This window comes from Elephantulus edwardii, unplaced genomic scaffold (assembly GCF_000299155.1).
Source record: "Elephantulus edwardii isolate Elephantulus edwardi_28Jun2011 unplaced genomic scaffold, EleEdw1.0 scaffold00108, whole genome shotgun sequence".
In the NCBI taxonomy this organism is placed as follows: domain Eukaryota; kingdom Metazoa; phylum Chordata; class Mammalia; order Macroscelidea; family Macroscelididae; genus Elephantulus; species Elephantulus edwardii.
In genome coordinates, this window is record NW_006399858.1 from 10,635,262 (window position 1) to 10,660,147 (window position 24,886).

Here is a 24,886-nt window from a genome sequence, read left to right on the forward strand (position 1 = left end):
GACTTCCCATCTTTTTTATTGAGGATGCTGTTTTATCTGAACCACCACACTTTTGTTGGCAACACAGTGCATTATGCACTCTGGTCATCCGGCCTGTTTTTCTTTTTCTTTTTTTGTGGTTTTTTAAATTAATTCCAATGAACATTTACAGAGATTTTGGATTTCTATTCATTCATTGTTGCACTTTTCTCCCCGTCCTCCAACCCCCAGTTCGCTCTTCTCTTTGAAAAGTAAAAGTTCCTTCATTGGTATACAATCCCCCCGTACCCCCTCACCCCCACCAGTTGTTATATGCTGTGGAGGTGACTATGACTCATGACAACAGATTGGAACCTTACTCTATCCTGTGCCAACCTCAGGATTTCCCATACGCACAAGTCCATTGTTGCAGGAACTGTGCCAATCCATCTGGTTGAGAATCTTTCTGTCTTTTTCTCATCCTCCACCTTTCCTAGAATAATATAGTTTTTCAAAAGCAAGCCCATCTCATATCATGCCCAAAGTATATGCGGTGATGTTTCACCATGTTTGTCTTGAGGAAGCGCCCTCGGTACACTTCCTCTGAGCCAGATTTGTTTATTCTCTTTACAATCTGTGGGATATTTAATATTCTTCTCCAACACCATAATTCAAAGTTATAGATTCTTCCTGTCATCCTTATTTATTGTCCAGTTTTTAGAGGCAGAGAAAGTACCTGAAAATATCATGGATTCAAGTACACCTTAGTCTTTAAATGGACGTTGTTGCTCTTTGGCACTTTTCAAGAAGTCATTGACAGCAGATTTTAGAGATCATTTAATTTCTAACACTCACATGTTAACTTATTGTTAACTTATTAACTTATTATTAACTCACATGCCAATTTATTGGTAACTCACTTTTCAAAACCCTGGGAGGTCTTTTCTTTTTCTTCTTAAAAAGAACACCAGATGCACATTTGTTTCAGAAATAATTTGTTGTCATTCAGAAAACCAGAAATTTTTTAAGATAGAGGTAACCAATATTCATTCTTGCTGCCTTAGACACTAATGCAATTTTGAAGGATCAATTTTAAAGGATCTAGTTGATTTTTTGGAAGGAGGAGTGGCATCCACTTCCATGATAGCTTGCCTCTGGAGACCCTATGAACCTGGAGAGAGGATGAAAGGTACCAAAGAGTCGAGGACACTCCTTCATAGGGTCGCTATGAGTAGCGACGGCACTTAACAGCAACAACAACAACAGTTGATTTTTGTTCCTCTAGACACAGCCTCCCTTGAGGGATTCAGTGTTTTTTGTGCTGTAACACCTCCCTGGAGGCCCCGTATGGAGCATACATTTAACCTACTTGGCTTCAAACAGGAAGGTTTGAGGTTTGGCTCATCCAGAGGTGCTTAAGCGGGAAGGCCCAGTGATTCTACTTTCGAAAACCCTACATGGTATGGTTCTACTGACACAGAAGGGTCACCATGAGTTAGAATCGACTTGACAGTAACTGGCTTACTGTTTCTTCCAGAAACTTCTCTGAAAGTGAGGGCAGCTTTGCTCTCCCTGCAGGCTTATCTTGCTGCCATTAAATTAAAATGAGTCAAGACTGGGACCCTAGGCTCCCTATATTGATCAAGAAGTAGAGCTGAACTGGATTTACTACCTACCATAACTCCTTCCTTTAACTGTCATAAGACACACAGTTCTCACTGATCAATGAGTGCACAGCCTTCTGAGTGGCCTCAGTGTGAAAAAAGGATAGATATTCTTCTAATTTTGCAAAAGGAACAGAAAAGCTGAAGCTCTTTTCCTCCACAGACAACAATGAATGCATATTAAATGAGCTATGATTGTGTGCTAAATGCAATGCACAAATAAGCAAACCAGAGTTAGCTTTTTCAGAGCCTTTAAGAGTCTTGAGATACTAAAAATATCTTGTCAACCCAGAGCACCAAGCTGTCAAGCTGGAAACATTAAGTATTACTGAAAAAGAATTCGGAGTAGGTTGGTGGAGAAACATTGAAATTCATTGTGAATCTCATTTTTAAGAATGAGGAGGCAGCTATAACATTGATGTGTGTTTATCCTAAATGAAAAGAATGAATGAATTACTCTCCTGCTGTAGGACACACAACGCAGTGAGATTTTTGCACATTATGGGGTTTTTTGCCTTTTGCTTTTTAGGCATCTTATCTGTGGTTGTTTTGTCAAACAGGTCTATATCATTAGAAAAAGCTTAGCAGAAAAAAAAAGAAAAACACATCTTATGTTTACATACCATAGACAAATACTCTTAAATATGAAAACATCTCAAAATGTTTTGCAGAGCTTGACAATTTTTTTGAAACATTCCCATTTGAAAGTACTTATAGTAATGAACTGCTAGTCAGAACGGAAACTGAAAGATTTGAAAAAAAACCCAAAACTAAACATGTAAGGGAAAAGCAGGAATGATCATGACTGAAGAAGAGGATTCTCCACTGGGGAGTCCATTGGCATTCAATTGTTGGATTTAATTACCCCTTGTGTGATTCAGTCATTATTTATGAGCTTCTTTTTCTTAAAGGGCTGAGGGCTCTGCTTGCCAATGTTATGGCAAGTGAGAAGGCAGAGTTATTCATCAAGGGTGTGTGTGTGAGAATACATTGGTCCACACTCCTCACATATATTCTATTGGAGCTCATCAGCTGCCAAAAGGATGCAGAGTTCTCCCTTTGAAGGTAAAGCACCAAAGGGGCTTCCACACTGAGCGGGATTTGGCCGCATCGGTGCTCCTGCATTATTTAGGTAGCCTGTTTGTTGCATGCTGTAGAGTCAGAACTGACTTATAGCAGACCCTCCAGTGGGTTTTCAGAGGTAGTAAATCACTCCGGAAGAGAAATTGCCCATCAGGGAGTTCAACTAGAGTCACTAAGATGTACTCAGTAAATACTCAATAAAAATCACTTTCATAGGATAATTTACAGCAGTTTCTGGGTAATGGCATCTCTGTCACTGGCACGGAGGAAATGAATTCTAGAAATCAGCTCATTTTAGCTATTGTAGGTATTTAATATGCAAGTAATTTCCCCCTTGTCTATTCATTTTAAACTTTCCCTCTTTCCAGTTTGAATAAACCACTCTATTGAGCATTTTCCTTGTTGAATTAGGATGTTGGTTTGAAACGCAAAAGTAACCAAAGACATCCCATTAGTTTCTATATGGATGGAATGAAAGCAAGACTAACAGTAAAAACAAAATCATATAGATTCAGTTTACCATTTCACCAACACCATCTTAAATAGTTAAGACAAAACTAATCAGCACTGTTGATTTGTAACATGTCATTAAAGAAATTGCTCATATTAGTAGTCAAACTTGGTTCTCTCTAAGCTAAGGTTACAATTTACTACAATATAGATTTTTTTAATCTTAAATAATATGATTTCAGTTGGAATAAATGATAAATTGATAGTTGAAATATCTTAATTAACATAGCATCTATAATGAAATTTGATTATTATTATTATTTTTTTTTACCTTTCACATGAGGTTGCTGTTGTTGTTGATTGCCATTGAGTTGATCAAGATTCATAATAACCCTATGAACAAAAGGCCTGAAGACCCCCTACAACTAACGGCATTTATCAAAGTTCATAGGGTTTCTGGAGGCATGTGGTTAAAGAAGTGGATGAACCACTGTTATACACTATCCTATCATATACATTTATTTGTTTTATTCTGATGTTGGTGAATGTTTAGATTATTTCCAATTTTTTCAACACTGTGAACAAGCTTTTATTCTAGAGTAAGGGAGCTTTAGTGGCTCAGTAGTAAAGAGTTGCACTGCCAACCTAAAGGCTTACAATTAGAATCCATCAGCTGCTCCACAGGAGAAAGATGAGCAGTCTCATCCCATGTGATTTACAGCCTCTGAAACCCACTGGAGGGTCAGCTATGAGTCAGTTCCTACTCAACAACAACTAGAGGACATATCTAGAACTGGAATTGCTCAGTATGGGGGTTATGTTTTTAAGAACATATTGTGAGTACAGATGTTGATGTTATGAAACAAAATGTGTTGAAAGAAAAATTATTTTGCTTTGTAAGATTTTACTGAAGTCACAATATTTTAAGAAAGGGAAAAACCCCAAACATGAGGCATGTGCAATCTCACTTTGATCCAAACACCCGAAGACTATGAATGAGCAGAGATTGTAAAGGAGATATTCACAAACCTGGACTTTTAGAGATGGTTACCCATCTCTGCCCTGGAAAGGAGGTCATCAAAGGCAGAATGATAAAAGTGGAAGATGGTTTATTTTTTTTGTCAGAGCAGTTAGAACTTTGAGTTTCATGCTCATCACCTGAGCTTTTCAAGGAAAAGGCCAACGGCAACCCCAACAGAGGGTTATCTACATCACCAGGAGTAAAAGATTTCTGAGCAAAGATGAGAAGTTCTTTGCTGTGACTACAGAGTGAAGAGAATCATCCTGTTAGAAGCTGTCAGGACTTAGGAAAGATGAACACCAGATATGAGCCATGTGTGAGAGAGCTGGGAGCTGGCCTTGGGCTGTCTTTGGCCAAATTGGAGACAATTACTTGGAAAGACCAAGAGATATTAACAGAAGGAAGCATGGTAACACATTTATGTGGCCAGAAAAAAACACTTGCAAGTGATCATCTAGAGATGCGTTTATCTGAACCAAATCATTGCTGATGAGCACTGTTGTTGTTGTTGTTGTTATGTGCTGTTGTGTTGCTTGCGACTCATAGCCATCCTATGTACAACAGCCCTAAACTCTGCTCTGTCATGTGCCAATCGCACTGTCTCTGAAACTCCCAACCCAATTATCCCAGTCACTGAATCAATCCACCTCATAGAGGGCCTTCCCCTCCTGCGCTGTCCCTCCACCCTACCAAGCATGATGTCCCTCTCCAAGGACTGGTCCCTCCTCACAACATGTCCAAAGTATGTTAGATGGAGCCTCAGAATCCTTGCCTCTAAGGAGCCACCCGGTTTAACCCTTTCCAGGAAGAATCTGTTTGTTTTCTTAGCAGTCCGTGGTATTCTCAATACTCTTCTCCAGCATGACAAAATTCTCTTGTGAGTTCACAAAAGCACCATGAAAAAAAAAATTAACTTAATTACTTGTAGACCAGAGTGGCTGGTGTCTTCTCTTCATAGTACTAGTCAAGTGAAGGCTGGCTTTAACAAACAAATTTTTTTTGAAGGAGAATTGATGCCTTTGAGCTGTGGTGCTGGAGAAGAGTATTGAGAGTACCATGGACTGCTAAGAAAACAAACAGATTCATCCTAGAGAGGGTTAAATTAGGCTGCTCCTTGGAGGCAAGGATTCTGAGGCTCTGCCTAACATACTTTGGACATGTTGTAAGGAGGCACCAGTCCTTGGAGAGGTACACCATGCTTGGTAGGGTGGAGAGACAGCACAGGAGGGGAAGGCCCTCTATGAGGTGAATTCATTGAAGTGGATTGACTTGGGTAATCAGGATGGGAATGTCAGAGACAGTGCGATTGGCATATGACAGAGCAGAGTTTAGGGCTGTTGTACATAGAGTCACTATGAGCCTCAAGCCACTCGACAGCACATGACAACTACAACAACAACAACAACAACAACAACAACAAACAATTTAGGAGACTAGGTGCTGGCTCTAGGGAAAGACCTCATCTCTCTGTTCGTTCTAGAAGAAGGTCTTTGTCTCCATTAGTGTCTGTAGCCTTGGCGTTCCTTGGATCTCTCCATATGTCTTGGTCTTCTGTTATCTGATGAGCTTCCCAACACAGGGATTTTAATCCAAAGTTTATGCTCTACTTCTGGCTCTTCTGTTTTAGTGATGCTGAGATCCCCTGCTCACTGTTAGCCTCTTTATCCTTTGATCTCTTAGAAGACAAATGGTGGTGTATGCCACACTCTAGGGAAGCTTCTCTTTTATCAGATAGGGGCTTTGGCCTAATTAAATGTGCTACATCTTACTCTGATCCTATTGTAACCAGTAGACTGATCACATCTCAAATTACATAATGACGAATGATGAAATCATCACATGTAATCATGCTTCATTAATATAACATCATTACTTTACTCTTTGTTGTCCAGATGGATCCAACTCATAAAAAGGTTTTCTTAGATTGTAAATTACATAAAAGGAGATTGCCATCTTTCTCCCTCAGGGATGCTGATGGGTTTGTACCACCAGGCAGGCATCACTTTAAGGTTAATAGAACAGCTCCCTGTGGACTATGCCATCGGAATTCCATATAACACAATTGAGTTTAATATTTACCACGTACAGGACAATTATTTTTTCCTAAGATTTGTGTCCTAGTCAAATTAACATGTGTCTTTTTAGAAGACACAATTAAGTATAAAATTCCTCCAAAAATTCAAAGCTATTCAATAGCTTCTTCTGGTGGGCATAGTTCAATGGTGATTAATTTTATAAAACACAATGAATAAGAATGACTGTATTTAACACAATGTGAGAGAGGGATGAGAAGGATAATGTGAAACACAATGTATACAAACTTTGTATGCAAACCGATTTAAAAGAAAAAATTATAAAAGAAAAAAATTATAAACAACTGTTCATCTTTTAACTACACACTGAACAGCTCATAACTGTTAATTGTTTAGACTATTCTCTTTATGTGTGAAATGAAAAGATACTTAGTAATGATTTTGTCTTTTTGTTAGTAGGCTAAGAGTTGCACTGTCAATCCAAAGGCAGATGGCTGAAATCTACCAGCTATTCTGCAGAAGAAAGATGGGCTATCTCTGTCAGTGTGATTTATAGTCTTTGAAATCCACTATAGGCTCAGCTAACAGATCTGATTTGACAGCAATGAAAAATAGAGTATTATAAACTCAAACTCATTGCAGTTGATTTGGAATCTATGTGAAGCAGAAACGCCAGCGGGGCTTCAGAGGCTATAAAAGGCAAACGAGGAGATTGTCCATCTTCCCACCCTCCCCCACCCCTGCCACCAAAATCAGCTGGTGGCTTTGAATCACCTACTTGTGGGTTGACAGCACAGCTTCTTATCCAGTAGACCACCATAATGCCTTAGTCAATACTGTATTAGTCAAATTTATGGACACCCTTTTATCATCCTGCAATATGTAATTTCACTTAACACTTTGCATCCATTTTTTGTTTTGCTCACGTACATCCTCTAGTGATACTTTCAGAAAAAGTCCATGAATGATGAGATCTTAATCTTCATACCTTTGTGGGGGGCATATCATCATTCATCATAATTCTTCTTCAATAAAAGTACATATTAATTTTATCTGTTGTTATCTGAGATATTCCTCATCTAGTATCTAATAGTCATTAACTAGGTTCCTGTATAATTATAAAATAAAACTAAAATAAGGTTAATAAAATTTCATACTGTTACTTTTTCCAGAGATAATAGAGGTTTTAATATAAAGACAAACTTTTAAATAAGAGTACAAAAATGTTATTTTTGCATTACACTTGGTTCTATTTATGTTTAATCTTTGAAAATTATTAGTTCTATTTTCTGAAGTTGTCTGTCAATTATCTGTAAAAAATTCCATAGAGATGATAAAAAAGTTAAATAAAACTAATAAATACAAAATATTAAATATACATAACTTTGTTCACTACAGTACATGTGGTTCTTTGAACATTCATTCATGTTTGCAGTGCTTTGATTCCCACGTTAAATTTTTCTCTTTGCATTCTCTGGGCAGAATTTTATAAATGGGAGTATTATTTTCTCTTAGGATAGTTATCTCATTACTCAGTGGCATATAGTCTGAATGCCCAAAAGCTGTTGACAAGAAGGATTCATTTTGTTACATTCTTGTGTTTCAGTGAAGAAAATAGAAATAAAAAAGACAAGTCAAGGTCAATAGTACTAGACAACACCTTCTGGCAATTTTTAAAGAAAAAAAAATATATTGGACCTTGTCAACATGGATTATTATTTCTAACGTTGTCCTAAGGTATATAAAAGGAAGAACTGGATTTCCCTCTGTGGTTAATACTTCCTTTCGTGGTGAAAGTTCAATATATACCTAAAACTGCCTAAGTAAAACAAAACAAAACAAACCCTCTACTTTAATAAAAAAGATTGCTCTTTGCAGATTCTTTTGAAAGGATTTTTCTAAAAATAACTTTTTATAAAGATGATGTAACTTTTATTTTAAAAACTTTATTAGTTTACTACCTTTATGCTGTATTAAATCTTCCATCCTTCTTTGTGAACTATGTCATTAAAATTGTGTATTGAGTCCATGCTGTCGTAGTAATTGATTTTTTTGGGGGGGAGTGCAATGACACTGAAATATATAATACCACAGAAAAATATGAAACTAGAATGAACTGAAAGGATATTTCCAATTCTGTACAAAATTCCCCCAAGACATTAAAAAGCAAGTCTCACATAGATTAAACAACTCAAATACATTAAGTAGGCTTCATGTGCATAGTCCTTGTCTGAGGCATTTAAGAACATTGTGGCATACTTTACTATGCCAGTGGATTGGATTTCTGCATTGAAGGAGGGGGTTTCCATTACTCTCTGGATTTACTCAGCAGAGAAAAGTCATCTAGATCTTAGAAAAAAACTCAAAGATTTTAGAGTTAGAACCTAAGGACTATTTTGTTGTTGTTGTTTTTTAAATTGAAATCACAAAGATGCTTTCTAGGATACACTTTGTACTATCTTAATCATAGATTGAGAATGGAAAATTTTCAGCTTGGACTTGGTTGAATTGGGATTGCAAGGAATGTTCAGTAAAGATACTACAAGACATGAGAGTTGCCAGGAAAGAGTAAAAATGTCAGAATGCTGCTTTTTCCTTCTCAATCACCTATCAGCAATTTTTTTTTAAAATTTTATTGGGTAAAACATGTTGGGGATACACAGAGGTGAGGATTGGAAGCAGAAGGGTGAGGATGGACAGGGATGAAAATTGCAGGGATGCAGTTGCAGGGCTGCACAATTTGGTTGGTGGGGGAATAGGTGAAGGAAATGAAAAGGATCCAGTGGGGATCAGATGACACAGGGCAATGGTAAGCATAGTCCAATGATGATTAAATAAACTGTCTTTTTCACTTCTGGGCTTCTCATCTGGGAATTGGGTGCAGACTCTCTGGCTTCTTCATGCTGAACAGGGGCATTGATGTGAAGGGTGAACGGGAGACCACTTTATCACCTTACTGGTGGTTTTGAGTTGAAACTGCTTGCCTTCTTGTTCTGTTAGAAGATATTCTCCTGACATTTACTCCCCTCTGTACTGCAAAGTATTTTCCCAGGTGGTCCAGTGGGGATGGCTGACTGAACCCTAAGGCTCCATTCTCCTTTGCTTCCTTAACTGGCCATTGTATTTCCTTTTGGTCTCTGGAACTGTGTTCAGGGTCAGGTCTGGAGTAAAACTCAGTGTTAAGGTTACCTATAGAAAAGGGAGCAAATTTAGAGAGAACAAACTTGTGAGTTACAAATAGAAGACCTTTGGGGGTGTTACTTATGGGTATAATGGGGGAGAGGATGCAGGAAAGTAGCCTTGATAAAATTCTCTGTATACCCTAGGCAGATATTTTCTACCCAGGGGTCCGATGGCAACCATGTTGGGCCGGGAAACACACCCCAGGGGCTGAATGACACACTCCTTCACCAAAGTCCCTCCCCCAAGTCTGGACCCTGCACCTCACTGAAGACCCTGTGGACAGGAACAGCGTCCCCAGTTCCAGTACTGCCACCATTACCCTCCCCCCATAAGTGGTCATACTGTAACTTGAAGTAGGTGTCACTGCCCTCCCCCTTTATAAATGGAGAAGGGGACCTGAGAGTGGTGAACAGACACCCCCCTCCCCCCAAGTCTAAACAATTCTTGGCGAAGGCAGACAGTAGATCAAAAGATGCGGTGCATTGAGGATATCTGCCATCTCAGACATGCTGCCACAGTTAAATGTCATTGAGTCGTAGACAGCTCACAGAGACTCTTATCAATCCATTGTACCGGTAATCTTCCTCTCTGGTCTGCCCAGGGAGACCCCAATGTGCTGCCCTGTCTCCCACTGCCGCCGTATTGGCTCCAAGAATTCTCCCCAGAACAAGTCCATTCTGCGGTGGTGTGGCAGCTCTGCTGTACCAGCCTGTGTGTGTGTGGGGTGCCTACTGTCCATCTTGGGTGAGGAGATCGCTGGGGTCCAGCGATGGGAGCCTCATGGAGCTGCAGGACTGGTGCGTGCTGAGCAGCAGGGGGCTAGGAACCTCAGGACTCACCCATTCCTCCCTGGGAATCCTTGATTTCCTGATGTTGATCCTTGATCCACACCGAAGACCAGTCATCAACTGTTTAACTGCTCAATTAGCAATAAATAGAGGTCTGTAGAAGGCCATCGTGGCCCTCCTACATGTGGTCCACTGCTCCCACAGCTCGCCACTGTTTCCACCACAGCCTCCATCTTGCCCCATTACTTATCAGTACTTTTGATGAGAAGAGCTGTCCTTTTTTGCAGCTTTCCAACTCACTTGGTAAACTCTTCAAAACTTTGTTGAGCATCTGATGATCTGTGCATTGTGCCTGATATTGGAGAACAGAGAATGTGAAGATCAAGGGGACAGGTTTTTCATTATAACTTTTTTGCTCCTTATTCTCCAGTGTTTACTACAATGCTTGACACAAATGGTGGTGGGGAGAGTGCCAATACATGATGAGTAAATGAAGGAAAAGCCTGCATATAGGTTAAAATTGGTTGTTCAGGGCTTGTGTGGCATGGCCAGGCCTGGGAGAGTCTTTCTATCACTTCTATCCCAGTGACTGATAAAGGCTAATGCCCAGCTCAGTTGCACTCACATCCCAGCCTGCAACAGAACCACTGCTTGCCACGTTGAGGAGCTGCAGTCCATTGTGGCCCAGACCCCACTCAAACACAGAGCACTAGACTGGTGCACTACTGCCTGGAGACCCTTGCTCCTTGCTGCCTGGGGAACCCACTGCCTCACTTCCTGGAGACTTTGCTACCATGCTGCTTGGAGACTGCTGTCCTGTCATGCCACTGTCCTGTGGTAGGAACACCCATATCACAGGTGAAGCCTTTTCATTCCACCTCCCAGAAACAATATTTAAGCTGAAAATCCTTTGGATTCCACCTAACTGAGGCTGTTGCCTGGCTGAGAAGTCTCCTAATTCACAGGTCATCTCTCTCTCCAACTGAAGAAGTCTTTCCTTGTGTCAAAGGATAAGAGGTAAATTCAGGTAGGGTGAGCTGCTCTTCTTTTCTCTGGAGCCATGAGCTCTTGAGCAAACATTATCACACCAAGGGCCTCCTGAGGCCTCATGCATGAAAAACTTCACAGCAATGACATGACATGAAAGATGCAGACTACCTCACGCCCTACACAAAACCAAAAGAAGATACCACACCAAAAAAAGTTATCATAACACAGAATCAATAGGTTTCCTAAAGCCAGGAAGTCTGATAGAACTTTCTGACACAGAATTCAAAGAACAATGATTGAATATTTTCAATGGGTGAGAGACAAACTTGAAAAACTACAGGACTCTGCAAGTAAAAGCCAAAAGGAACTTCAAAAAGCAATCCAAGATATTTTAGATAAAACACATGAAGCATTAGAAGCTCTGGTAAAACAAGAATCCACAATTCAGAATATGAGGACCAGTGTTTCAGATGCTATCAACATATTGGAGGGATATATGGGTATAGTTGAAGAGATAGAATACAGAACCATCAGAATAGAAGACAGAATTTTCAGCACTGATCTGCTAGAACAAAAAGCAGAATTAAAAAGGAAGAAAAAAAGAAGAAAGCTCAAGAATAATGTGGGACACTATCAAGAGGAATAACATGTGTACAATCAAAATCCCAGAACAGAAAAAAACAAGTAAAGGCAGTGAGAAAGTTGCGGAAGAAGTAGTGGAAGAAACCTTTCCAAGCACAAGAAAGAATGAGAGAATATATATTCAAGAAACTGAATTAGTGTCAAAAGACAAACATCAAGGCATATTGTAGTCAAACTTGCCAGAACCAGAGATAAGGAGAGAGTTCTGAAAGTAGCTTGGGAGAAACAAAGACTAACCTATAAGGGAGAATGAATAAGATTAAATGCTGTTCTCCCAGCAGAAACCATGCAAGCAAGAGGATACATATCAGACACTTAAAGAATACAACTGTCAAACATACTGTACCTAAAAAAATTGTCCATCAAATATAAAGGAGAAATAAAGATATTATCAGAAAAACAGAACTGAAGTGACTTTGTAAATACAAAACTAGAGTTGCAGGAAATACTGAGGAAAGTCCTTCTTACAAAGATGCCACAAAAAGCAGGATGGACAAAAGTAGCCAGCAACACCACCAAAAAAGAACTCAACAATATGATAACAAAAACCCTTGCCTCTCCATAATTACAGAGAATGTAAATGGTTTATATACACCAGTGAAGAGAAAAAAAAAGCAGTAGATTGGATAAATAACAAAATCCTTCAATATATTGTCTACAAGAGACACACCTGAAGAATGAAGATAGACTAAAAAGAAAAGGATGAAAAAGAATATGGCAAACAAATGGCAACCAGAAGAAAAAGCAAAAGTAACAATATTAATCTCTGATAAAACAGATTTCATCTCAAAAACTATCACAAAGAACAAGGAAAGTCCCTATTTAATGCTTAAAATATCAATAGAACAAGAGGACAAAACTACAATAAATATCAATATCTATGCGCCAAATAATAGAGTTGCAAAATATACAAAGCAAATGTTAATAGAACCGAAAAAAATAGACAATACTGTAATTGTTGTAGGAGACTTCAGTACAACACTCTCAAGAAAAGACAGAACTACTAGAAAGAAACTCAACAAAGGTACTGAAGAATTAAACCACACAAAAAACCAACTTCGTATTATGTATATATATATGCTAATGCACACCAGATAAGAACAGTTTAACTTCTTATTTCTTATGTCACAAAGCAAACATGAATAGATTGAAAAAAAAAGAATATATAGCATCTTCTCAGACCACAATGTTACAAAAGTAGAAAGTAATAACCAGAGGATAAAGAAGAAAAAAACCCCATATATTTGGAAGCTGAACAATGCCTTGCTTGAACATGAGTGGATACCAGAAGAAATAAAAACTGACGTAAAAAAAGTTTCTTGAAACAAATGACAGTGAAAATATAATTTACCAAACCTTTGGGAAACAGCCTTTGCAATAATTTATAGCAGTAAGCAAACACATCAAAACACAAGGGAAAAAAAATGATAATTGGTTCTTTAACCCAGCATCTCTAAAATGTTGAAAAAGAACAGCAAGAAAACCTGGGACCCACTAAAAAGAAATTGAAATGATAAAAATGAGGGCAGAAATAAATGAAACAGGAAACAGAAAAACAATTGACAATCAATAACACCAGAAGCTGGTTCTTCAAAAAAGTCAATACAATTGACAAATCACTAGCAAAATTAACAAAGAAAAGACACAATAATCCAAAGAAGAGATGAAAGGGGCAATGTCACAACAGTACCAACGAAATAAAAAAGATTAACAATGGAATATTATGAAAAGCTATTAAAAAATGACTGGAACTGCACATCAGCAGAGAATTGCCAGAAGTCCAGGCTGGGTTTAGAAGGGGTTGTGGTACTAGGGATATTGTAGCTAATGTTAGATGGATGTTGGCTGAAAGCAGGGAGTACTAGAGGAATGTCTATCTGTGCTTCATTGATTATGCAAAGACATTTGACTGTGTGGACCATAACAAACTGTGGCTGGCTCTGAGAAGAATGGGAATCCCAGAACACTTGATCGTGCTAATGCAAAACTTATACTTGGACCAAGAGACAGTCGTCAGAACAGAGCAAGGAAACACTGCATGGTTCAAAATTGGGAAGGGCATAAGTCAGGGATGTGTCCTGTCTCCATACCTTTTCAACCTGTATGCAGAACAGACTAATTAGGAGGCTGGGCTCTATGAGGATCAATGCGGCATCAGGATTGGGGAAAGATCTATCAACAATCTGCGTTATGCAGATGACACAACCCTGCTTGTTGAAACTGAGAAGGACCTGAAGCACTTGCTGCTGAGGGTCAAGGACTGCAGCCTTCAATATGGATTGAGGCTTAATGTCAAGAAGACAAAGATTCTCACCACTGGACCAATTGGCAGCATCAGGATGGATGGTGAAGAGATTGAGATTGTTCACAGCTTTAGTCTGCTTGGCTCCACAATCAACACTCTTGGCACCAGCAGCCAAGAAATTAAAAAACGTATTGCGATGGGAAAGTCTGTTGTTAGGGACCTCTCTAAAGTACTCAAGAGCAACGGTGTGTCTCTGGAGACTAAGGTGCCTCTGATACAGGCCATGGTCTTTGCAATCACTTGTTATGCATCAGAGAGCTGGACAATGACCAGGGAGGATAGGAGGAGAATTGACGCTTTTGAGCTTTGGTGTTGGAGAAGAGTGCTGAGGGTATAATGGACTGCTAAGAAAACAAACAGGTTCATCATGGAGAGGGTTAAACCTGGCTGCTCCTTGAAGGCAAGGATTCTGGGTGTTTGTCTGACATACTTTGGACATGTTGTCAGGAGAGACCGGTCCTTGGAGAAGGACATCATGCTTGGGAGGGTGGAGGGCAGGCGCAGGATGGGAAGGCCCTCTGGGGGATGGATTGATTTGGTGACTGGGGCAATTGGGATGAGTGTGTTGGAGACAATGAGATTGGCACAGGACAGAGCTGAGTTTAGAGCTGTTGTACATAGGGACACTATGAGTCACAAAAGACTCGACGGCACATAACAACAACAACAACATTCTCAAACAAATATGAAAACCTAGAGGAAATACTTAAAAATACTTAACTTTAAGTACTTTTAAATACTTTAAGTATTTAACGAATACTTAAAAACTTAAAACTACCTAAAGTCACACAGACCAAAGGAGAACACCTGAACAGATCCATTGCATAAAAAGAAATTGAACAGGTAATAAAACAACTTCCAACAACAATAAAAATCTCTGGATCAGATGACTTTACTGGTGAATTTTATCAAACACTCAGAAAAAAGAACTATCACCAATTCTACATAAAGTATTTAGGAAAATAGAAAAAAAATAGAATTCTCTGACTATGGAGCAAGTATATCCTTAATACCAAAGTAAGGTAAAGACATCACCAAAATAGAAAACTATTGCCTGATATCTCTCATGAATATAGATGCAAAGATTCTCAGTAAAATCCTAGCCATTAGAATCCAACAGTATATTGAAAAAATAATGCATCATGTTTGAGTGGGATTCATATCAGTTATGCAAGGATGGTTCAACATAAGAAAAATAATTAATATAATTCATCACATTATCAAAGCAAAGAACAAGAACCACATGAACCTATCAATTGATGCAGAAAAGGCTTTTGACAAAATCAAACACTCTTTCCTGATTAAAATACTCATCAAATTAGGAATAGAGGGGGATTTCCTCAACATAGTAAAAAGTATATATGCAAAACCAAGAGCCAACATCATTCTCAATGGAGAGAGATTAAAGCATTCTCTTTGACAGCAGGAACTAAATAAAGATGCCCACTATTACCTCTCTTATTCAATGTAGTATTGGAAATCTTAGCGATATCAATAAGACAATAAAAGGAAGTAAGAGGTATCCTATTTGATGAAAGAGATAAAATTATCCCTATATGCAGATGATATAACAATATTTGTGTTGTTGTTATGTGTTATTGAGTCACTTGCTATTCATCGCAACCCCATGTACAATAGCCTGAAACCTGCTCTATCCTGTGCCAACTTTACTGTCACTGACACACCTACCTTCATTATCCCAGTTACTGAATCAACTTATCTCATCAGAGATCTTCCCTCAGTCTCGTTCCTCCACCCTTCCAAGTGTGACGTCGCTCTCCAAGGACTGGTCCTTCCTTTCAACATGCCCTAATATGTAAGAGGGAGCCTCAGAATCCTTGCTTCAAAGGAGAAACCTGATTTCACTCTCTCCAGGATGAACTTGTTAGAAAATCCTAAAGACTCAGCAAGAAAACTACCAGATATAGTCAACCAATTCATCAAAGTGGCAGGATACAGTATCAACATACAGAACTCAATTGGATTTCTCTACAGTGACTAAGAGAATATGGAAATGGAATTAAGAAAAACAAAACCTAACCACAAGATTAAATACTTAGTAGTAAATCTAACTAGAAACACACACAAAAAAAACGCTATTCAAAGGAAATGACAAAACATTACTACAAGAAACAAACAAACAAAAAAAAGACTGATAAATGTAAGAATATACCATACTCATGGATAGGAAGAAACATTACTGTGAAAATGACAATTCTATCAAAGGCAATCTACAACTTCAATGCAATCCCGATATAAATATACCAATTCCATTCTTCAATGAGATGGACAAGGTAATTTTCAATTTCTTCTGAAAAGGAAAGATACCTGAATAAGCAAAGCACTTCTGAAAAAGTGAAACAAGGTAGGTGGCATCTCACACCCTGATCTCAAATCCTACTACACTGCCGTGGTGGTCAAGACAATGTGGTACTGGTACAGTGAGAAACTCATAGACTGTGGAATAGAATTGAGAATACAGAAATCAGCTCATCTACCTATGGTCAACTAATTTTTGACAAGGAGATGAAATAAGTTAAATGGGGAAATGAAACCATCTTTAACAAATGGTGTTGGAAAAATTGGAAAACTATCTGTGCAAAACTCAAGCAAGAATCACATCTCATAGCATACACAAAAACCAACTCAAAGTGCATCAAGGACCTAGAAGTAAAACCAAGGACTGTAAACGTCATCAGTGAAAAGTTTAGAAGAACTCTAGAAGTCCTAATCTACAATACAAAAAGTCTTCCAAGCATCTTGAAAAACCTACAAAGAGGAGAGAATAAAATAGATAAATGGGACTTTCTAAGAGAGTCAAATCCCTAGGCACATCAAAATAGTTATTCAACAGAGTAAAAAGGAAATCCACAATTGGAAAAAAATTAGGTAATGATTCATATCTAAAATTTATAGAGCACCCCAGCAAATCAACACAAAAAAGGTAAACAACCCAGTAGCAAAATTGGCACAGGATATGAACAGACATTTAACAAATGAAGACATTCAAGTGGCAAACAAACCTGCAAAGAAATGTTCAAAAGCCTTAGCTTTCAAAACAACTATGAGGTATCATCTTACCCCAGTAACCATAGCAAAGTTCAACAGAGCAGCAAACAACAAATACTGGTAAGGTTGTGGAGAAATTGAGACACTTATTCACTGTTGGTGGAAGAGTAAAATGGTGCAACCACTATGGAAGGCAACATGGTGCTTTCTCACAATGTAGGAAATAGAAATAACCATTTGACCTAGCTATTCCACTACTAGCAAAGAAACTACTACTTTACTACTGTAAAGAAACCAGAACTGCCACTCAAACAGATATATGCACCCCTATGTTTACTACTCACAACAGCAAAGAAATGGAAACATTCCAAGTGTCCATCAACAAATGAATGGATAAAGAACACAATGGAATACTACACAGCATTAAAAAAATAAGGAACTCATAAAATGTTATACAAAATGGGTGACCTTAGAAGACATTATGCTGAGTGAAATATCTCAGTAACAAAAGGCCAAATACTGCATAATGACACTATTATAAAACAGAACTGACATGGGGGTTGGGTGGAAACCATTTATTACATACACCACATTGAAATGGATGATGTAAAGAACTGTTTAAAAAAAAGAATGTATTATTTGCATGACAAGAGTCCAGAACAAGTGGTACATAGCAAAGTGGACTAGGGCTAGGGGTGGGAAGGTGGAAGAAGGAGGAAATTATGTAAAAATTAAAGTTTATCTTTTAAAGAGAAAACCTAAATGGTAGGGGATGGTAGGGAGGAAAATGTTTAACAATGAATGAATGGAAATCCAAGGTTTTGGGAAACTTTTGTTAAAATTTCAATAAAAAAATTTAATAAATAAAAAGAATACAGTACTACAAAAAGATAACCAATATAATTGAATTGTGCATGTAAAAATGGCTGATTTTTCATTTGTGTATGTGTGTGTACCGTCAAATCAGATCTGACTGCTATAGGATGAGATTGCTCCTCCTTCTCCAGCAGACTCTGGTGGATTTGAACCTCTCATCTTTGGGATTGCAGTGTAGCTTCTTACCACTAATTAAAAGACATATTGTGATGGGAAAGTCTGCTGTTAGGGACCTCTCCAAAGTGCTGAAGAGCAATGATCTCACTCTGGAGACTAAGGTGGGCCTGAAAGCCATGGTCTTTGCAATCCCTTGTTATGCATCAGAGAGTTGGACAATGACTAGGGAGGCTAGAAGGAGAATTGATACCTTTGAACTGTGGTTCTAGAGAAGAGTATTGAATGTATGTATCATGGATTGTTAAGAAAACAAACAGGTTCATCCTAGAGAGGGTTAAACCGGGCTGCTCCTTGGAGGCAAGGATTCTGGGGCTTCATCTGACATACTTTGGACATGTGGCAAGGAGGGACAGGTCCTTGGAGAGGGACACCATGCTTGGGAGGGTGGAGGGACATTGCAGGAGGGGAAGACCCTCTATGAGGTGGATTGACTCAGTGACTGGGATAATTGGGATGGGTGTGTCAGAGACAGTGAGATTGGCACAGGACAGAGCAGGGTTTAGGGCTGTTGTACATAGGGTAGCAGTGAGTCGCAGGCAACTCAATGGCACATAACAACAACAACAACAACAACAACAACCACAACAATATGTATATTTGCCACAATAAAATAAAATAAAATTTCAAAAAAATGACTGCAAATTCTCTGGGTTTCTTCCCTTTGAGAGGTAGAGTGTGATAATCCTTGCCTTGAATCTGTACTGGTGTTACTGAGTTGTTTGAACTTGCTTGAGTAATGTAATGAGATTCTGTTCAAGGGATTCTGAGGCAATATCTTAAAAAAGCCATGCATTTTGTCTCATAGCTCTTGGATAATTCATTATTTTATCTTCTTTTTTATTAAATTTTATTTTATACTGGTTTATTTACAAAGTTCGTAGACATATTTTTTCACACTGACCTTTCCCATTTCCTTTATTCCCCTCACCACCCATCAAATTGTGTGATCCTATGGTTAACCACCCATCCTCCTTATCCTTCTACTTCCACTCTCCCCCACCTTTAATCTTCATACTCGTTCTAGAATAATGGTTTTATACGGTATTTGTCCTTATGGGACTGAGTTAGTTCACTCAGCATAATGCTCTCAAGTCCCTCCCAAGTTGGGTAGTAATTTACAAAATCATTGTTCCTGCGTACTGTGTAGTATTTCATTGCGTGAATGTACCATAATGTCTCAATTCATTAGATTGTGGTTGGACATCTAGGCTGTTTTCATGCTCTTGTGATGGTGAATAATGCTGCTCTGAACATTGGTGCACAATTTGTGCCTCACTTCTCATTTTCTTGGGGTATTTTCCAAGCAGTAGAATAGCTGGGTCATATGGAATTTCTATGTTCAGCTTTTTAAGGAAGCATCAAACTGCCTTCCAGAGTGTTTGTACCAGTTTACAATCCCACCAAAAATAGATGTTTTCCTATTTCACCACTTCCTCTTCAACACTTATTACTTGCTGTGCTGTTATACTTTTCCACTACTACTGGAAATAGTATTTCATTGTGGTTTTGATTTGCATCTTTCTTTTTACCAGTGATTTTGAGAATTTCTTGTGTCTGTTGGCCATTCAAATATCTTCCTCTGTGAAAATTCTTTCCATGTGTTTTACTCATTTTCTAAATGAGTTATCAGTCTTTTTTTCTGGTGCAGGCCCAGGGGTTTTATGTAAATTTTCATTATGAAACTCCTGTCTTATATGGTACTACCAAATGTTTGCTCCCAGTCAGTAGGTTTTCTTTATACACTGCTGGAAAAAGATTTTGATGCACACAGGGATTTAGTGTTATTTTTTTAATTATTATTAATTTTAATGACAGTTTTCAGAGACTTACAGTTTCCATTCATTCATTGTTGCACTTTTCTCCCTGTCCACCCCTCCCCACCTTCTCCTTGAAAAGTAAAACTCTTTCATTGTTATGTAATCCCTCCCCCCAAGTCCACTCCTCTGTGCAGCCTTCATTCTAGACTCCTGTAATTGACAATAATACCTAATTATATATTGCTTTTAAACAGGTCTCTCCCTCATCTGTTTCAATGCAATATACATCATTCATCCCCTCCTTCTCGGTCTTCCCTCACCCCCAATGCCAGTCCCATTTTACAACAGTGGCCATATGCAATATTTGTCCTTTTGTGACTGAGATATTTCATTCAGCATAATGTCCTCCAGGGTCATAGGGATTTAATCTTTAGAAGGTCCCATTCATCAACTTTATCAACTTCAAATTGTATATTTCTGGCTGAATTTAGTATGTAGTAGTATGTATGTAGTCTCATTTTACCATAGACTAGCCCTTCTACATTTGATCCCAGTTTGGCTCTTAAGAACTTTATGGTTTTGAGATTTGCTTCCAGGTCTCTGATGAACTTTGAATTGATTTTTTGTGTATGATGTGAGATCTGTTTTAGCTTTCTGCAGGTAGTAGTCCAGTTTTACCAGCACCATTTGTTGAAGAGGTTGTCATTTCCCACTTGACGGATTTTATTTCCTTGTAGAATATCACCTGACCATAGATAGCTGAATCTATTTCTAGATTCTTTTCCATTAGTGTATGTGCCTGTCATTGTACCGGTACCATGTTGTTTTGGTTACTACTGCTGTTTAGTAAGTTTTGAGGTCAGGGAGTGCTATACTTCCCACTTCATTTTTGTTTCTCAGAAGTGCTTTGCTTATTCAGTGTCTCTTGCCTCTCCAAATACATTTTATAATTTCCCTTCTAATCTCCTTGAAAAACGAATTTGGTATCTGTATTGAGATTGCATTGAATATGTAGATTGAATTTGGTAGGAAAATTATTTTCACAATATTGAGTCTTCCTATCCATGAAGAGACTCTAAAAATTGCACTTGTATGCTGCAAAGCCAGAACTAAAAGAAAACATGTCAAAGTGAAAGGGCTAAACAGATGATTTCAAAGGGCAGCTCGGGAGGACAAAACAAAGTATTATAATGGAATGTGCAGAGAACTTGTATTGGAGAATAAAAAAGAGAAGAACTCACTCTACATTTTCCAAGCTGAAATAACTGAAAAACAAATTTCAGCTCGTGCTCCAATGTGGAAAGCTGCTATGGGCAATATATTGAATGACCCAGGAAGCATCAAAAGAAGATGGAGGGAATACACTGAGTCACTGTACCAGAAAGAACTGATTGACAATGAAATATTTCAGGAAGTACCATATGAACAGGAGCCAATGACAATGAAAAAGGAAGTGGAAGCTGCATTGAAGGCACTGGCAAAAAATATAGCCCCAGGAATTGACGGGATACCAACTGACTTGTTTCAATTAACAGATGCAGCATTGAATGCACTCACCAGTCTATGCCAGGAAAGTTGGAGGATGACTGTCTGGATAATGGATTGGAAGAGGTCAATATTTGTTCCTATGCCCAAGAAGGATGATCCAACTAAGTGTGGAAATTATTGAACAATATCATTGATATCACATGCAAGCAAAATAATATTCAAGACATTAAAAAATGGCTGGAACAGTACATAGATAGAAAATTTCCAGAAGTTCAAGTGGCATTTAGAAGAGGCCATGGCACCAGGGATAACATTGCTGATGTCAGATGAATCCTGGCCGAAGGTAAGGAATACCAGAAGTATGTCTATTTGTGCTTTATTGACTATGAAAAGGCATTTGACTGTGTGATTCATGACAAGTTGTGGCTGATATTGACAAGAATGGGAATCCCAAAGCATTTTATTGTGCTCATGTGGAAACTATACCTGAATCAGGAGGCTGTTGTGTGAATGGAGCATAGGAATATGACATGATTTGGAATTAAGAAGGGAGTACATCAGGGTTGTGTTCTATCTCCATACTTGTGCAATCTATATGCTTAGCAAATTATTCAAGAAGCTGGATTCTATGAAGAGGGATATGGTATCAGGATTGGAAGGAGACTCATCAATAACCTGCATTATGCAGGTGACACTATCTTATTGCTGAAAGTGAGGAGGACTTGAAGCACTGTTGCAGAAGATCAAGAAACGCAGCCTTTAGTATGGATTGTGTCTCAATATCAAGAAAACAAGGTTTCTTACCACTGGACCAATGGGCAGTGTCATGATGGATAGAGAGGAGATTGAAACTTTCAAAAGTTTCATCTTGCTTGGAACCACTATTAACACCCTTGGTATGAGCAGTCAGGAAATAAGAAAACATTTTGCACTGGGAAAATCTGTGGTTAGGGAGCTTTCTATATTATTTAGGAGTAGTATGTCAGTTTGTGCATCTGATTCAGGCCATACTCCTTCTGGTTACTAGCTAAGCATCCATGGCCTGGACAATGAATAATGATGACAGAAAAGGAATTGATGCCTTTGAGTTGTGGTGTTGGAGAAGAACACTGACATCCCATGGACAGCCAAGAGAACGAACAGATATGTCTTGGAGATGGTGCAGCCGGAGTGCTCTTTAGAGGCAAAAATGGTAAGGCTTCGTCTCACGTACTTTGGACATGCTGCTGGGAGGTGCTATTCCTTGGAGATGTACATGAATTCAGCAGTGTCGGTGAAGGAGAGGAAGACACTCAGCCAGGTGTATTGATATGGTCACTGCCGCGGTGGTCTCTTATGTGTCAGGAAGTGTGAGAATGGTGGAGGATAGAATAGGTTTTAAAACTTTTGTTTACAGTCATTATGAGTTGTGCTCAACTCAACGGAACCTAACAATAATAGCATTGCTATAACCTGTTTCCTGAGGACTTTCGTAGCTGTATCTCAGAGGTTTTGGTATTCTGCATTTTCTTTTGTTTCGATGAACTTTTTTATTTCAGTCTTTATTTCTTTTATAACCTAATAATGTTATAGCAGAGAGTTTCTCAGTTTCCACATGGATGATTTTGTAAGCTTTATCCTTCTGTGGTTAATTTCTAGTTTTATGACATTGTGGTCTGAGAAGGCACTTTGTATTATGTCAATGTTTTTTTAATTTGTTGAGGCTTCCTTTGTGTCCTAATGGGTGATAGATTCTGGAGAACATACCTTGTGCACTTCAGAACGAAGTGTATTAAGTTTTAGTTTGGAGCAGTACCCTGAATACACCCACAAGGTCACGTTAGCTGATTGTATAGTTTTTATCTTCTGCATCTTTGCTGAGTTAATTTTGAGTTGACTTATCCTTTAGTGATAGTGATATGTTGACGTGTCCTACCACTACTGTGTTGCTGTCAATTTCTATTTTCAATTTTTTTTTGTACCATTGTTTTACGTATTTTGCAGGTCTATAATTTGGTGCATAAATGTTGGCCAAGGTTATGTCTTCTTGATCTTTTGTACCTTTAATCATATGTAAGTCTCATCCTTATATTTTATGGTAGTTTACATTCTGAAGTCTATTTTACCACAGATTAATATTACCATTCTTGATTTTTGTGGTTGTCATTTGCTTAGTATGTATTTTTTTCAGCCTTTAATTTTGAGCCCGTCTTTCTTCTTTCTTTTCTTTTTTATAGATTAGTCTCTTGTAGGCAACATACCAATGGGCCTTGTTTGTTTGATTTTTTTATCCATTCTACAATTTTTTTCTTTTGATTGGCACATTTAGTCCATTCACATTAAGTGTGGTTATTGTCAGGCCAGGTTTTACTTTTGCCATTTTGTCAGGTTTAGTTTGTTGCTGTTGTTTTGGTCCTCCCCCACCGTGGTTTCTCGCTACTAGGATCCATTCACTTTTCTTTGGCGTCTCTGTGTGAAGGACTTCACCTAAAATTTCTTGTAGTTTTGGTCTTTTTTTTTTTTTATTTTGTTTTTTTTTTTTGTAGTTTTGGTCTTGTTTTCACAAATTCCTTAAATTCATTTTTTTCTGTGAAGGATCTAATTTCTCCTTCATATTTGATGGAGATCTTTGCTAGGTATAGAATCCTTGCCTGGCAATTATTTTCTTGGATCAATAATTATTTTGAAAGCTTAAAGATTTGATGGCGGGGAAAGAAAATTCCTAAATTCTCTTCCACCATTCAAATCCTGCCTCTTGTAGGGAATATTTGAGTTTACCCAATCTCATCCCATGTGATGTACAGCTCCCCAAACCTACTAGATGGTCAGTTATGAATTAATAACATTTAATAACATTTTTTTAGTCTGATCTTACCATGGTGGTGTACTAAATTGAAAGATTAGAGATTGATGTGCTATGTTTGGTATTTCAAGCTGATAGGCGGCTATATCATAGCAGAATCAACTAACAGAAGTTCCCATGAAGGCCACTAATGACATGAGGCATGCTCATAAAGTGAAATTCTGTAAAGAAGAAGAAGGTAGAGAATAGTCTTTTATTCTGTGAAAGCAAAGCTTTCTAAGTCATATTCATCTCTTAACACTACCTCTGGCTCATCCATTTTGACCTTATCATTCTATGCATTGGTATAGTCAGTTCACTAGAGTTATGAAGGTCTTATTTATCTACAAAATGTACTTACGGATCAACCCTCATAAAACATACTATGCAATGACACATACAATGGTGGGTAATAACAAATGGGTGTTAATTTGTAATGCACATCAAAATATTAATATTCCTGTATTATAATAATATTATTGTACTACTAGATAGCAAAGTGTTCTGGAATTCCTATTCTTCTCAGAGTCAGCCATAGTTTGCTATGATCCACACAGTCAAATGCCTTTGCATAGTCAATGAAACACAGATAGACATTCCTCTGGTATTCCCTGCTTTCAGCTAAGATCCATCAAACATCA

The 24,886-nt window shown here is 38.2% G+C and overlaps 1 protein-coding gene across 1 annotated transcript in view; it reads left to right on the forward strand.

The window, feature by feature from the left end:
• The first annotated feature begins 10,003 nt into the window (after positions 1-10,003).
• The window catches only part of ALDH1A1 (aldehyde dehydrogenase 1 family, member A1), a 38,548-nt gene continuing 23,665 nt past the window's right edge, over positions 10,004-24,886 (forward strand). Inside the window, 1 exon segment of the mRNA XM_006903691.1 lies at positions 10,004-10,189. Coding sequence (XP_006903753.1) covers positions 10,004-10,189 — 186 coding nt within the window.